We start from the raw sequence: 16987 nt of genomic DNA, 5'->3' as shown, positions 1-16987 counted from the left end.
AACACTAGGGTTTCCTTATCTTTTCAGAGAAAAAAGCAGGCAAAGCAGGTAAGCAGTCTGTCAGTGACTCGGGAAACATGTACTGGACCTGGAAATGCACCCTCCTATTGCAACCCTCTGACACTGAGTAACACCCCATAACACAGCAGAACTGTTTGAGGGGCAGCTGACTTCTAAAACACCATAAAAGCACTTGTTTTCTAGTTTTTACCTGAAACCATTACTCTGAGGGCAGATGAGTTACCACTTGAAAGCAAAGGAGAAACATCAGTCTATCCTGAGATACTTCCAAGCTTCATCTGCAGACTACGCCTATCTGAAATTTAAGTCCAAAATCCAACTATCACCAATAAGAGTTGCAGGTGTCTGAAAAATCTGTCTAGTTGTACAAAATCTGAGGAGGAAATTCCCAGAAGATTGAGAACACAAAATATTCCTACATGGGAAGTCCACTGGGATGAAGTTTGCAACATCTCATTCTCTGCAAGGTGGAAGAACAGATGCCATGAAAATCAAAACTTCTCATCTTCAGTGCGATTCTAAGCCAGGATAATTTTCCCTCGCCAGGTCAATGGATACCCTTTCCACATTTGCTGGACCCCCTGTTCCTGGTTGCGGCTCACAACACAGGAGAAGGTCTCCACAGCTGAATTTGGAAGGTGGCTCCAACCACTGCACTTGTCACCTTCTTCGAGGACCAAGCCCTAGGGACTTTCCCAGATTCTCCTATTTGTAATTCAGCAGGAAACAACTTGACTACATACATAATTAGCTGGTCTCACACGGATCAAACCTCATCAGGACCTTTTATAATATGTTTTATGGTGAAGGGAAGTGCATTTCAGAGCTAGGATACAGCCAGAGAAAAAAGCACCCGAAAATAAATTCAAAAAATGACTAACCATTCAATATTCCCTGCCCATGCTTTAAGATACCTCACTTAAATAGTTTCATTCTATATTTATATGCTAGTCACATGCCACAGTTCAGAGACCTGATTTCAAACAGAGGCTACAATGAAGGATCAATAAAAACAAGAAGTACAGATAAGACTAAACACCCATCACTGTTCAGTGCGCCAGTTCAGGTAAACTCTATCATATGATGTCCGTCAAAGAAGCTTCTGGAAGATAAGTCAAACTTGACGTTACATACTGCTTTTTAATTTCCTTATTAAACAGCGGTCAACAACTTTTTAGGGTAGAGAAAGTGCACTTTCTTGCACTAGATTTTCCAACTGCAGGGAAAGTGATGATTTGATTCAAACAGGCTCTACTGGGAAAACGTAGTCAGAACAGGGAACAAATGTTTCCCAGAGCTAGTGCAGAGTCTATAGGAAAAATCTTTCATATAAATCCCATCGCCCTGGAGATGTGATCAATTGATTTGAGATAGATCCTTCAGCATTTCCTGTCAGTGGGATAGCTGAAGTCCCCTCAAATTACTTTCAGAAAAATATATTGAAAAAGAGGTGAATTCTGAACGCCAAGTTCCCTGCCTGAATCTGTTTTTCGTATTCAGAGTAAGCTGACTAGCTACAGTAATTCAGAATAGTCCCAGGGTCCAGATTAGTCAAAAGCAAAGACAGGCTGCTTGACAAGCAGATATGTCATCTCCTCATCAGCTCTGCGAAGGCTTGTGCAGGGCTCGAACACTGGCAGCCCAGGAAAGTTCACAAAAAGAGGAAGGTGAACTCATCCAAGCAAATACAGGCCTGCCACAGATGTGAGCTGCAAAACACTTAATACTCCTTCTGCTAGCCACCCTCTGGGGCATGTTTGCACCAGCAGAACTGTAGGCAATGCCATTCTCCAACACCCTGAATTTTCCCTGGGCGCTCCTCAGTTTTCCAGAAGTGGCTGTGCCACTTCTGTACTGTGATGAAGCGTCTTGTTTAAGGAAGCTGCTGCAAAAAATGGGAGAACCTGATCCAACTGCTCCACCAATCTTTCAATGGGGAGTCAAGGCTTAAAGGAGCAATACTCTTTGAAAACAAGGAAGGACTGAGAAGACTGGAAGACAGTCTTGCCCTGCAAGCTATTAACAACCACTTCTGTCCTGGGAGGGAGGGAGGGAGGGAGGGAAGTTACTGACAACTTGTGTCATGTCACTGATTCCTTCCAGTGAGAAAGAGATCTGTAACACCCTGGCTTATATTGCTTTTACTCAGGCAAATGCCAGCTGAACGCTAAAATGAGTCCACAAGTACTTTGGCTATGTGTGTATCTTTGCTGTATGGCCAGCTTCCCACACACACTGTGAGACTTTCAGTACGCGCTTTCTCTTTCAGTACATCAAAGCACTAACGTGTAACATCCACTACCCCTGCCCTGCACTAGATTCCCTGTGAACCAAACAGGTCAAAATCTAGTTCTAACAGCGCGTCCACCTCTCTTTCACACATCCCTCTCAATTCACAATAATCCTCCTCCTTCCCGGCCTCTTCTTTGAAAGGAAGAAAAAATAGAAAAGAAATGAATTTTCAGGTGATAAGGAAACTGTAAGAGCTCGCTTGGGCTCATCTACTGCTGTTCTAGCAGGCAGTACAAAACTTCCTGGCCCCCCTCTGCTAATATCCCTGCTTTTGACCTGCAAAATCTAATTGCTTCAGCCTCAGTGTACTCTGGGGCCTCTCCAGGTGCAGCTCTGCACAGCTTGCAGACCAGCTTGCTACCTTGCAGCATTCCCCTGCTCCATTCCAGCTCCGGGCTCCCAGGCATGGAGGCATGGCTGGCCAACTCTGCAGCCTGGCCAGATCACTCCTCCCACTGAGCCTTTCTAATCCCTTTGTTTTCCCCTTCTCTCATTTATAGTGGGCAAAAATTAACTCAAATGAAAACATTACACTGGAAGCTAAATTATGTTTGGATACAATTAAACTCCTTCCATGGGGAGTTCATGGTGCCAGCACAGAGACCTTTCTTCCAGCTTGCTTTCTGGCTGGATTTTCAGACACTCCTATCATTTGGAAGGGAGAACCTGGAGCCTCTTGAGAGTTTTGGTGCCTCCTCACTCCCCAGGAGCCTGTGCCATGTTTGACAGCCAGGCGAACACCCCAAGTAGAGACAGCAGAGACACCCCATCTGCCCCATTACCTGACAGCTCTACCACAGCTCATTTAAAGGACACCCCAACTGACTACTAACAACACAGGCTAACATCAGGGAAACTAAGGCAAGAGACCTGCTCAGGCAGGACAGCCACTCAGCCTCCCCACTGCGCATGCAAGGAGGCCCTGCAGTTGGTCGAGGGCAACAAAACCATGGCAGGCAGCAAGCAGAGCACTGGGGCAATGCAGGAGCTAGTAATACCATCCCATTTCTCAGGGTGTTGGAGGGAATCCAGAGCAGCCAGCTCACGTTTCAGCTATTGCCACTGAGAGCCTCTCCCTCTAGGCTCCCAAAGGGAAGGCAGTGGCCTTTAACTGCACATAGGTTAAGTCATGCCTCAGCATATCAAACACCCCCTTTCCCCACAGAGAGCCATGACCAAGCAGGAGGTCACCCCTCACCATCCAGGGGAAGGTAGCGGGACCCCACACAACAGACTCCTTCCCTCCTCCCAGCATTGGCTCCCCTCGTGCTTTTTCCCAGGTCACCCCTCAAACCACTCCCTAGACAAGTGGCATGGAAATAAACAAGCCCAACCAAGGTCTGGACCTGAGCAAAAGCTTCCCTGAGCACATGGCTAGCCAGGAGGGTGGTGATGGAGGCACGGTTTCTGTTGTTGTAGTCACAAGGCCGGGAGCTGGGACTGCAGCAGGTCACAGTCCAGCCAGCCCTGAGATGGCCAACAGCCAGCGAGGACACACAGCACTGGAGAAGGCGGCACTGCTTGGGAGTAGAAGCCCTTCAGTTCCACAGTGGACCGATGCCCCAGCATGATGCCACCTCGCTCCAGGTGCCATCTCTCAGCAACTTAGCAAAACAGATGCCTGAATCATTTGCAGTCATTAAAGAAACAGCAGGGCAGTTGGGGTATGAGTGGCAGAGCGAGCTTTCTTCACTACAGTTAACTGCTGCACTGAGAGTTCCTGGCAGAGAAGCTGCCCGATCCAACACAGGCACAGCTGCACTGCAGTGGGGGAGTTAAATCAGTGGAAAAGGAAATTTCAAACCTTATCTCTGCCACAAACTGACTCTACGATTCAGCAACACCATCAATTTCAAGAAGAATAGTGCAGCTAATTACCCCACAGACACAGCTTTATAAATCTCACACTATCTTCTCTGTACAGCAGCTCTAGGAAGTGAAACAGCAAGATTATCTGAATATTTCCTTTTGCTCCTGATCTTTGCCCTGGAGAAACTTCCCCAGGGCTATCCAAGTTGCCATCTGGCCCCAAAACTACAGCAGCAAACACAGTATGGCATTTCAGCCTAAAACTAATTTGCCTTCTTTCCCCACTTGACAGCTGAATAAATACTTTGTCCTTGCCATTTTGAAAGGGGGAGCTGCGGTGAAGTTTTTTTTTGTCCACTGTAGCTACAAATGTCAGCCCTCTTTCCAAATTAGGCTTGAACAAGCAACTCAAAGTGAACACATTTATTCCACAAATGTAACTTCTTTCTGTTCACAATTGACTGTGAGCAATTTACAACTTTCTTTAATTTATTTGTTGTTTGCCATTATTCACCAAGTCATTTTGGCTACTGATTGTTTCTTGGACCTGCAAGCACTTTACTGCCAGCTACCACCTATTTTATTGAATAGGGTAAGCAACTTTCATTCTGTGGGCACGGTAACATCCTTGCTTGAAAGGAGAGAGCCTGAAGACCAAGGCATCCAAGGCAAGCCTCCCAGAGTTACCAACCTGCAGTGACTGCTCTCATAGCTTGTTAGATCTTGCTCTTTCACTGATCATTTCTGTCTCCAAATTCATTTGCTAAAACACTCTCAGAAATGAAAAGGCAGCCTATGCAGTTGAGGCAAATTCAACTTTTCATTGGAGCAAGTATTCAAGGAAATTAGGCATTTGCCCAGCTCTGAAACAAAAGCATGATTTAGGCAATTCCACAGTTATAGGCTAAGCACTGTCGAATTTTACAATTAGTGTAATGGATTTAACTTCCGATGTAATTTCCATACAGATAAACTGATCTTCTCAAGTACACTTGCCCATGTGCTCTCTGCATCACAGTTAATTAATATAAAGCTATTTAATAACCTCCACTTAAACACAAAAGACTATTTAGACACTTCTGGCATCAGTAAAAGGAACAGCCTCCCAGTGTGTCACACCAGCTGTAGACAAGAGGTAAAAAAAATTTAATTAAGAGCGATCAAGAGCAAGACAGTTGCAAACAGGAATCAGATGCTGTAAGTACTCTACACAGTGACTACCCTAGCTCCTTGGAGAGCTAATAAGGCCATTCTGCACCAACTTCTAGGTGTCTGAGATCTATCCAAAAGAAGAATTTAGGGCAGGGGGAAAGTAGTGGGGCTGGGAGCCAAAGGCAAGCAAAGCCAAGCAGGGAGCAACAGGGATTCAGCTCGCATTGTCTGTGCAGTGACACTGCTGCAACCACTGCTCTAATCTGCAGCTGCAGCCAAGTCTGATGATGGCATCATGTTGAATAAGAAGCAACTATAGAAACTGGCTGTTTGTAAACTGTTTGGACTATGGCATCAACATATACAAGTTTTTGCAGTTGTCTTCAGGTGCTTAACAAAGGTTAATAGCTCATTACCAAAATCCAAGCCAATTATTCTCTAAAGTGCACCATTTGACTAAAGTGAAACAGAGTTATTGTTTTTCCAAAAGAAGCATATGAATTGGACTCACAGGAAGTTTCCACTAAGAATGGTTAAGTGGCAGAATTTGAAATAGCTGAGGATTTTTGTTACAATGGAGAAAGCTTTACTGCTTGTGTGGATTAACTTGAGCAATACTGCAGAGCTCATAAAATCACTGAAGGAAAAATTATGTAAGGCTGAACATTGGCTGCAAAGGAGAAATAAAACCACTTATTTTGACAGGTGGGAGGCCACCACCTAGAAAACTTGATTTCAGAGAACAGTGCGTTTCCAAAACAAACCTTGCAGCGCACACGACCAGCTGCCATTGGAAACCCAGGCAGAAGGAAAAAACACATCTTACTCCAAGCGGAACACAGAACAAGTAGCAGGGCTGTGTCATTCACCCTGTGCTCTGGCAAGCAAAGAGTTCACCTATTGCTTGGAGCTTTCTTTCACCTGCCCTGCAAGGATATTTATCACGAGCAAAGGTGAGAGAAGGAATGGACTTTATTTCTCTCATGGTGAGTAAAGCATTTCTCTGCTGATCACAAGCTAAATTTGGAACAACGCTTCCTGCTGCATCAGGGAAAACGGGAAGCTCCACTGGTCCCAATGGGTTTTGGAGCAATATACCATACTGGAAAGTCCCTAGTCAAAAGAAAACCAGAGCCTGCGTACCTTTTGGTATGACAGGTGGAGAAAAGACAGGCACCTCCTGTTGCTGCTTACACACATCGCAAGTGGCAACTTGCTGTCTGGGGAGGCAGTGGACAGTCTTCTATTAACATCTGATGTTGACTCACATGCTGTTCTAGCACTCAAGGACCACTCTCTCTCTGCCATCATACTTCAAGGTCGCATGTGCTAGAGGCTGTACAAAATGGTCTAAAAGCAGTGCAAAGATAGGAACAAAAAACACTGGGAAGCAGGGGTAAGAAAAGAGCAAGACAGTATTTGTCAGCATGTGAGACAGCTCTCCATAGGTATCACACAAGGGCGAGTTCTGAGGAGGCAACTAAAGAGAAGAATGACTTGTCTTAGGTGAATATAGGAAGGGAGAAATGATCGGACACACAGAACTGCCACCAGGAAGAGAGGAAGTGAGCGGTGGAGTGAGGAAATCAAAAGGATCCCCAGCACATACAAAGGTGGGAGCAAAGAACCAAGCTGCTGCACTGCATCTCTCTCGTGCTTCCACATTAAACAACTAGTGGAAATCTTTCTTGCTGGAACCAAGCAGCGTAGAAAGGGCAAAACAGCATAGCCAAAGCACAAAGCTGGCCAGTGCCGCACATTTGGAAGAGGAAGCTGCAAGGCCTTCCATTGCAGAACACCTGCCTGTGAACTGAGCTGCAGCTCACTCACTGGGCAATCACATTTGCCATGCAGCATATGCCCAGGCTCTGGGCCTTAAGCCTGTGGGATCACCCTGCACACACTGTCAGACCTAGGCAAAGCCTCGAGGAATCCAGTAAGTGGTAGCAGTGGCAGGACATACAGCTGGAGGCAGAGAAGGGGCAACACATGCCTGACAAGCTGAGTTCCCACGTGTTGGCAGCCATGGAACAGGGTGATTCAGGGCTATATTCCCATTTCAGCAAGAGAGCCTCTCGAGGGCATCTGGCCTCTTTGCATATATATAGACCTCCCACACTTCTGCTCCGTGGCTTGATAACCTTCTCCTCTCCACCTTCCTGTTAGGCACAAGATAGGCAGACTGTTCCTATGAGTAGCAAAAGGGTATCCGTAAGAGCAGCAATTAGAGAGAAAAATCCCTCTCAACATGTCCCTGAAAGGACTTAAGGCTGGCACTCAGGAATCAAAGAAAAAGGAAAAGCATTTGGTGTAAAAACATCAGCCTTAAAGATCAACATTTGCTGACAGGACAACCTTAACTGCAGGGGGAATTAGAGGGTTCCTCAGAAGTATGCAGGGGTCATGGGCTTTCTGGGCAATTATCTTTACACTGCAGAAAATCAGGCAAGTCTGACAAGACTGCAATAGAAGGACTGCAAGACTTTGAGCTGGGAGGAAAAAACACAACATCTGCCTTTTTGCAAAGAGAGGACCACTGGCTTATGGCACAGAAATGTTAAAGTGGGAAAGGGGGTAATTCAAAAAAAAGTCTGAAAAAGAGCACTCCGAGCCCTAGAGCGCTTACCCAGTACTTCCAAACGAGAGCACTTGCCTTGCCTTAGTAAACTACAGGAAATTCATTTCATGGTTGTCTGCTTTGGTAAAACCCTTGACTGAATGGACACAAAAAGGTAAACATTGGGGCTGGTCATGGGAAAATCATTTCATGCAGCTAAACAAACTTCAGCACCAGACCAGGTGTCTGGGCATTTGGCACCTGCCTCCACGCATAATGCGCTGAGGCTCCTCTTCCTATAAGGAGCTTACATGGACTGCAAAGAGAAAATCCTAGAGCGTACATCAGGTGTCATGACAAACTGACAAGAGTTATGCAAACAGACATACGGAGCCATCAGACTGGTATCCTGGAACAATGATGTTCTTCTACCCACGCTGGAGGAAACAACATTCATTAAAGATTTCCCAGCAGAAGAGCAGACCTCTGCATAAAGTTCACAAATGCAGGTTATGTTACACCACATATGTAGTGATTTGTGCTGCTCCTGGGCAGTCATGGTCAGCACAGCTCAGATTAAGTTAGCATGACCCATAGAAATGCTCTAAGCCTAAGTGAAATACAGGTTGTGCCCCAGGCAGCTCTGAATCCAGCAGTACAATGTTGAAGTCCACCCAGTCTACCCTGAACGAAGCACCACTACAACTGAGCATCAAACATGAGTCACATGGGAAAAACAGCTCTGAGCTTAGCTTGCAATCAGCTGAATTTAACTGGCTCTCCTTCAAATCCAAAAATCAGATCTTCCCTGGAATCTTAGTCAATTATGTCCTAAAATTCCTTCCTTTTTTGGAAGGACATTTTGCACTATTCACCAGAAGTTTCACCAGAAACACACCAGTAGCATCGAAGAGGACTTGGAAGTAATGCGAAGCACTGCAACTGAAGCACTCCCGGACTGTGAAATCCCACAGTCCCCCAAAGTGAAGCAGTAGAAGCCCTGTTTGTGACTGCTTCAAGCAGCTTAAGCAGTCAAGAGGTCTTACTCTCCAGCCTGAGGCTAGACAATAAAGCTCTGAGCAAGAGAGCCACAGTCTAGCAATCTGTCCTGCAAGCAATCCCAGCTCATGAGGGTTAATGTCTTACCTCAATAATGTAACCAGAGAGCAGATGAACATGTTTTACGGGCTGAGAGCCCACCAGAGCTGCCATGCAATTCAATAAGTACTGTGGTCATCCCCTCTGCACCAGAGAGACTTTCTCTCTTTCTCTCACCAGAGAGATCTCTTCAAGGTTTGCCTCAACACCCCAAAACACAGCGCATCTGCGTCAGTGATTCTGGGCTGTCATGCTGCAAAAAAAGCTGTGAGCAAGTTCTGAAACAGGAAGAGTCCCATGAAACAGGGTGACCAAGGGCATCTCAAAACAACAAAAAGAAAAGCAGGTTGCTGCAATCACGGGCCTTGTGCAGCAGCCTGGTGAAGCAGCAGAATAGCTGCCTGCATTTTCCCAACATGCTTTAGAACAGCAGAGCTGTGCAGGAAGGCTCCCATGCATCAACAAACCGACTCCTTGCTCTTATTGAGGGAAGGTTTAATGCAGAAGTCTCCTCTGCTTTGTTTGCCAGAGAATGACGTCCTTGCATTACACTAATGAATCTGATGCCATACATGGCAGCCTCTATCCCCACATCAGCTGTTAAATACCGTATGTGGTTCAAAGCCTTTTCTCATTCTCATTTCAGCAGAAGCCCTGTGATCAAACATATCCCTGTTCCAACTGCACTGATACATGTAGAATTACTTCCTCTAGCTAGTCAGGACGCTCTGCAAACCCTTCCTGCTGTTGATCTCTTCAACTGTGAAAGCCTTGTCAAGGTCTTCAGGCCATGAGCCTAAAACCCCTCTCTATCAGAGGAAAAGTAAACCCATTCTGAGTGTTCTTGAAAAGCATTCTTGGCTGCAGTGGGACACAGAGTCACTACCTCAGTAGCAAGTCCAACACAGCACGGTTTCAGTAAGGGCAGCCAGACTCCTGTGTCTTCTGATCTGCTGAAGCCAAAGCCAGAACACAAAAGAGATAAACTTGTTTTTCTTATTCACAGAGGTGCCTTTCAGAACTGGAAACTACCTCAACTACACAAAAAATCAGGAAAAGTAGCAATATTTCAGAAAATTCCTCCTAATCCCCAAGCTGTCTGACAAAACTTACATGAAGCCCTTTAGGATCAAATATGCATATTCTTCATACAAGCACAGTAAAAAGAGAAAGGGCCTTCTTCCTCTGTGGCTCATGCTTCAGCAAATAAAGCAATAAAGCAAAGACAGTTACCTCGCACCACTAGACCCAGGGGCTGCTCCTCACTTAGGTCCAACAGAAAAGTGACACCAGGCAGTTTCATAGCCTCCTGGTAGACCTTCTTGTTTCCCCACATTTCAAAGTTGTCAAGGGGATCTCAGCAGCACAGGAATTTTCAGAGCTTTGTCTCAAGTTTCTTCCAAAAAAGAGTTATTTTCTAAAAGCAAATATTTTCAATAAACTTTAAAAAAAAATCTATGAGAGACCTTTCAAAACTCTAAGTTTTTTCAAATAACTTTTATCAAAGTGACTAGGAGTTGGCTAGGAGTTGACTTACTGAGCAAAGCGTTTGCTAACAGCTCTCCAGGTATCTGATTTGTTTCATCACGTTTTGAACCATTATTGTAACTTTACTGGGCCAAATCCTAAGGGTATCCACCTCAGCATTGCTGCATGAGAATGACTGATTTGCATCAAAACCTCAAAATCTGATCCCACTGAAATGATTTGAGAGAGAGAGAGAGAGAGAGAGAGAGAGAAGAAGCTAATTCAAACATTTTAAATGCAAAGCACTTTCATTTTAATAATATGCCTTATTGTCTTTCCCCACTAGCTGTACAACATTGAGGGGGAGGTGGCAATTTCCTCTTCGGCCAGTTTTTAAACGGCATTGCAGGTGGCCATAACAGGATGAGTGGATGAGATGGAGGGTGTAATGTGGCCTGCAGAATCTCTACTAATATAAAAAGAAGCAAAGAAAAAGAACGCAGGCGATTCTCAGAGCACAGCACGCAAGTTCAAAGGGCAGCAACGAACGGTTAAAAAGGCAAGCATTTTTTTCTGGCTTGGAAAATTAGAAAATTTTCTTGACTCAAGGAAAGGTCATATGTGCAACTTTAAATAGCTGTTTTACCAGATCACTGATGAGAGTAAAGCCAAGCAGAGCTGAGGTTGTGAGATGCGTGAAAAGGAGCACAGAAGACCCATTACTGGAATGATTTAAAATTGGGTTGGAGGAAAGCACTTTGGAATAAATCTTCAGGGAAACCCCAAAAGGGTCTGGATGAGAAAAGAACTAGTTGGTAGATGGGAGCCCAGTTATAGGAGCACATCTCCTTTCATTCACTTAGACTTCATCTGCACTGTTTGCAAATACTCTCTACTAACTCAGAGCTCTGAGAGGTCTAACTTGGTTGACAGAGATCAGCATGCAGACACCTAAAACTACTTGGATTAAATGGACTACGCTTAGCTGTAGACTGATGTCATGCCTGCCTTTCCCTCAGCAGAGTCTGAAGAAAACCCCACTGCTACAAATGTATGAGAATGGCGGTTTGCATGCAAGATGCTACTGCAAAACCTTCTGCAGTTTCTGCAGCTGCCCAACCTGCGCCCTCCCTGGCAAATCCTTGGAAAGGAAGCTCCTTTGGAGCAAAGCAGACTGCTCACTTGAGTAACAATTACCAGATCATGTTTGGCACTCCCAAGGGCTTTAAGTATATGGAAAAAGTGATGCAATTTCCTGTGTAATGCCAATTCCCAATGTGACCATGCCCACAAGAGGATCTAGACACACTGGATGGAGACATCCAGAAAAGGCAGAAGAGAGGTATCACTGCTGGAGTTCTGAAGCAGAGTTCCAAGCCGGGGAGACACAAGTCAGGGCTGTTCCAAATGGCAGGAGCTGCGGATGGAAACTCACCCCTAACTCTTTAGTTAGAACCCACCAGAATGTGGGAGGGGAGAAGAGGCAGAGCTACATGGACAGAGAACTGAAAAGGCTATAGAACACCTGGGAAGGACACCAAAGTCTTCCAAAATAAGCATGGAGATAGCTAAACCCAGCTGTAAACCACATATGAGCCTCCTTCAAAGGGATCTCCAAAGGGCTCTGCACCAATGTCCATCAAAGGGAAAGGACTGCTACCCTACTTGCAGGTTCCCAGCTCTGTGACTTCACTAGGAAGATGATGCTGTTTGGTCCACTACTAAAAGTCCCAGATAGTGGGAATGAAACACTAGCTCTGATACTTGCCAAGACTTTCCTGCACTTAAGGAGGAATAACCCCATGCACCAGTACAGGCTGGGGGCTGACCTGCTGGAGAGCAGCTCTGCAGAGAAGGACCTGGGAGCCCTGGTGGACAACAAGTTAACCATGAGCCAGCAGTGTGCCCTTGTGGCCAAGAAGGCCAATGGGATCCTGTTGCCAGCAGGTCGAGGGAGGTGAACCTCCCCCTCTACTCAGCCCTGGTGAGGCCACACTTGGAGTTCTGGGCTCTCCAGTACAAGAGAGACATGGAGCTCCTGGAGCAAGTCCAGCCTAGGACTACTAAGATGATTAGGGGACTGGAGCATCTGTCATGCGAGGAAGGGCTGAGAGAGCTGGGCCTGTTCAGCCTGGAGAAGAGAAGACTGAGAGGGGATCTCATCAATGTCTACAAGTATCTGAAGGGAGGGTGTCAAGAGGATGGGGCCAGTCTCTTCTCCGTGGTGCCAAGTGACAGGACAAGAGGCAACAGGCAGAAACTGAAACACAGGAAGTTCCTTCTGAACATGAGGAAAAACTTCTTCACTGTGAGGGTGACAGAACACTGGAACAGGTTGCCCAGAGAGGTAGTGGAGTCTCCTTCCCTGGAGATATTCAAAACCCGCCTGGACGCGATCCTGGGAAATATGCTCTAGGGAGGACCCTGCTGGAGCAGGGGGGTTGGCCTAGATGATCTCCAGAGGTCCCTTCCAACCTCAACTATTCTGTGATTCTGTGAAGACAATGGCAATACTTGGAAGCAATGAACTTCAAGGCACCTCTTTCCCAGGAGCCAAACCAAGGGCGTAGTTGCTTTAGTAAAATAAAAGGCATCCTACTACTTCAGAGTAGGCTCACAAATGCTCAGGGCCTGAAAAGTGATTTTGGCATTTCTGCAAGCAGGAAATTTAGGCAGGAACCAAACTCTGAGCACATCCATGCTGTAAAACTGAACTCAGCACAGAGATCTGCAGCAGAATCCAGGCTGTCCTTAGAGCAGATTCCCTCTCAAGGACCTAGAGAAGGGCATAGCTGTCTTTCTAGGCAGGAGATTAGGAGAAAGTGGAAAAAAGGCAGTTGGAATGGGAAAACTTTAAATATCTGACAGAGTCTCAGCCCTCATCAGCCAAGCCACAACTTTTACTAAAACAATTATCTCCAGTTGTATCTAGGTTCACTGACGAACCATGCCCCCATCAGCCCTAGGAATGTGGAAACTGCATTTTTCCTCCAGAGCCTGACAGCTAGCTAGAGATACTCCACACAAGCTAAAAGAACGTACCCCTAAAAACAGCCCAACAGTGTTAAATGGCACAATTTTAACCCCTTCCCCCACTCCTCCCAGCCATACAGCATTTTCTGTGGACAAGGAAACAACAGAGGGAAAGAAGAATGCCTGAACTGATAGATTGTTCAGAACTGCAGCTCCCAGATAAGAAGAGCCTATATGTCTGTATATACATATTAAGTACTTCCTCCACTACACAACTAATCCGATTAACAGCTTTAGGAAACTCTGAAATGTTATAATTCAAGGGGTCCCATTCATAAAAGGTCTTGTGCTGCTTCTGTACAGAGGTTGCATTTTTCCCACTGCAAATAAAAAAAGTGCAGAGCATAACTTTCTATCAGGGAAGAATAGGTTCCGATCCCCACCATGCTGAAGTGGACCACCCTCTTACAATTCACCTCAGTGTCAAGCAAACCTCATAGGAGAAGAATCAATCCTTCTCACCCCTGCAGAGGCCCCTTGCAGGGCAGGTGAATACAGACAACCCTCTACGCATGCTCTGCAGAAAGCTAAGCTCACTATGATGGTCACAGGGGCTGGCCATTTATCAGCTTGTATTTACAGGGGTTGAAAGCTTGGGGGAAGAATGAAGTCTGTGGGAGATGTGGACATGGCCATCACCATCTGCCTAACGTAGAGCACTGCATGGTATGCCAGCCTCACCTCAATCAATAAAAGGCACCAGTGCCTGCATTACATGGTTCAAACACAGGTTATAAAATTCAGTTTGTTTATCAGATGGTATGGGTCTGAAAATGAAAACTGACTGCAAAAACGTGCAGGATTTGACAACTGAAAAAACCACCACTGAAAACTGACACAAGTCAAACACTGTTTGGCTTTGCTTCCCCAGCAATCTCCTCATCTAATTTCAGGAGCAGATAAAGGGATATGGAAGAGATAAATGCTGCCTGACCCACCTACTCAAGTAAACAAACTTTCTGCTTGAAGTCAACATACTCCAAATCACCTACCATTTCAGAGTGACAGCAGCCTGAAATACAGCCTGCAATATGACATGAATAAGCTAATGTACATGACAACCCCGGATAATGGCATTTCCTTGGGGCAATCAGCAATCTGAAGGACTGGACAGCCCTCATCTGCCCAGAAGTTCAGCATCAGCATGAACTTAACCAGATATATCGACATCAAAAGCGTGCATCTGCACTGGGAGATAGGTGTGCCACGCTTCACACTCGTCCCAACAGGAAGCTAGAGCAGTGATATCAGAACAGGACCTGCACAGAGCTCAGATATCTGAAACTAAAGCTAGGGCAGTCACAAGGATACAGAAGTGGCCATCCATCCTTATGAATGATGCAATATGAGCTGAGAGGCACAGGGGGTCAAGTGAACACAATGTCCCAGTAATTTCACTCTCCACCCAACTTTTCACCCCACCTGCTAACCTAAGAGAAAAAAGTGCACTCTGACCTGCTCTGTCTCTGACACCTCTGGTTACTCCCAGAGCTCAGATTTCCAACAATTTCCTTCTTTGCCAGCATAAAAGTGGAGTAGAGATGATACTACACAGAGCCCTTCAAGCTCTCCCAGTCAGTCACAGAGTGTTTCAGACACTGAGAGACCTGGAGTCAAATCAGAGCTCCTCACTCGAGAAACATCTCTGGTTTGGCACAAGGCTGGGCATACATAACAGCTGTGAAGGGGGGACAATTGGTCAAGTTACCTCAGTCAGAATGGCTCAGTCAAATTATCTTAGCAAACATGACCCCATCTATTGCCCTTACAGAAAATCACAGTGACTGGTAACCTATTCTTATCACAACATGAATTCAAGGATAGCCTGTACTTAAGACTTTAGTGCATATTATACAGGTGGACAGTTGAAAAAGTGCATTATTCCATACATGGCATTTATTGTACCCTCCCATTTTCCAATATGAGTCAAAACTAATGTCAAACTGAGTGTCCCTATTTCAAACACATTTCCTTTCAGATTTGTGGAAAGGTAGTTCCTCACAGGAAGACACCAGTGTTGTAAATCTGAAACTACCCTCTCTCAGACCAGATGAGAGACTGCATGGCTGCTCTCTATGCAAATTGCATCTCTACGTTTAATGAACAAAGTTCAGAGTTGGATCCCACCATCAGCCACATATCCAAGTTTTCCATGCCCTTTCCCAGCTGTGGCACTAGGCATCAGGAGTGAAAGGGAGCTCCTTCCTCCCTAGCAATAAAACCAGGGGAAAGAAGGCATCGCCATCTCCAGGCTGCCCTTACCTGATGTGTGTCTTGCGTTGCCATCTGAGTGCTTTGTTAAGTCAACAGTTCTGTCTATTTGAAACAGCTTCAAATCATCTTCATCTAAAGCGATATCTCCCCAAAAGGCAGCTGGAGAGAAACAAACTGCAATTAGTTTAGCTCTATTTTAGAAGGAAAGTACAATTCCTGTGTGGCGCATATCACACCAGAAAGGCAATTACTCCATGCACTAGAAGAAGGTCACGCACAATAGCGGTTTTTAAAGTACAGATGGAGCAGACGCTAGTGGATAAGAGTGACTATTTAAATTGAGTCACTGTGCAATGTCTTAGCTGAGATTCCTCGTGTCACTCTTTGGTTTAAGTTTGGCTCCCAACCAGGGGCTAAGGTAGTAATATTTATTCTTCATTAATGCCTAAAAGCGTGATAGTTTACTGGCATTTTCCTAGTTAGTGTGAAGGAGTTAGCTAGGTTGCAGCTCAGTTTCTGACTGAGATGTTGCATCTGCACCATCCCCAGGCTAACAATTTGCAAAAGACATGAGGACAACAGTGAAGCACTCAAGCACATCAGTGTATGTCTAAAGGCTACAGTGTCAGCCTGCAGGATCTAATACACATGGTTAGCTCTCAGACACACACTGTGTTGGTCTAAAACCAACCTGTGAGCCAGCCAACCGTTTTCACTTAGCTGGAGAAATGCCGGTTGTTTGTCCCCTTGTGGATCAGTTACCCTGATTTAAGGTCACAGCATTTTTAATTTTGGAAAAATCCTTGAGTTTCAGCCAGAAGCCATAAAAATAAAGTAAACAAACCAATACCTCAACACTCACAAGTCACGAGAAATAGACTGGAAACCCTTTGAGTGGAAAAAATTATATCCCTGGATATCCTGACTGAGTTGACTCTGCACAGTGTATAGTTACCATATTTGGAATTTGAACAAAATAAACACAGATGATGAAGCAGGTGACTAAACACAACACTTTTCAGAGATAGCAAACAGGTTATGAACAGAGCTGTTAAAACCCATATGTGAAGCCTATGTAAGTCAATAAAAATGAAAACCAGAGGAAATTAGTCCTTGGCATAGCTCAAGAGAACTCAGTAAGTTATCCAAGGAGCAATGCCAAGTCGCTGCCGGCGACAGTGACCAGGCACTATGAAATCTTTTTTTTTTCTTACTGATTCAACAACATTTACATTCTCTGCGGGGGATGTCCCATTGCCACACCAGTAGCATCACTGACCAAAATATGTCTGGCCTGAGGAACCAATGCATTTTACTCACCACTCCACTTTTGCTCCCAAGATC

General features: G+C 45.4%; 1 protein-coding gene across 1 annotated transcript in view; it reads right to left on the bottom strand.

Moving 5' to 3' along the window:
• Positions 1-16987, bottom strand: part of TLL2 (tolloid like 2) — a 102477-nt gene that overhangs the window by 49733 nt on the left and 35757 nt on the right. Inside the window, exon 2 of the mRNA XM_068950326.1 lies at positions 15692-15802. Within this exon, the coding sequence (XP_068806427.1) occupies positions 15692-15802 (111 nt within the window). The remainder of the gene's footprint in view (positions 1-15691; positions 15803-16987) is intronic.

The sequence above is a fragment of the Struthio camelus genome, chromosome 7 (assembly GCF_040807025.1).
Source record: "Struthio camelus isolate bStrCam1 chromosome 7, bStrCam1.hap1, whole genome shotgun sequence".
Lineage (NCBI taxonomy): Eukaryota > Metazoa > Chordata > Aves > Struthioniformes > Struthionidae > Struthio > Struthio camelus.
This window is presented reverse-complemented; position numbering and strand designations above follow the sequence as displayed.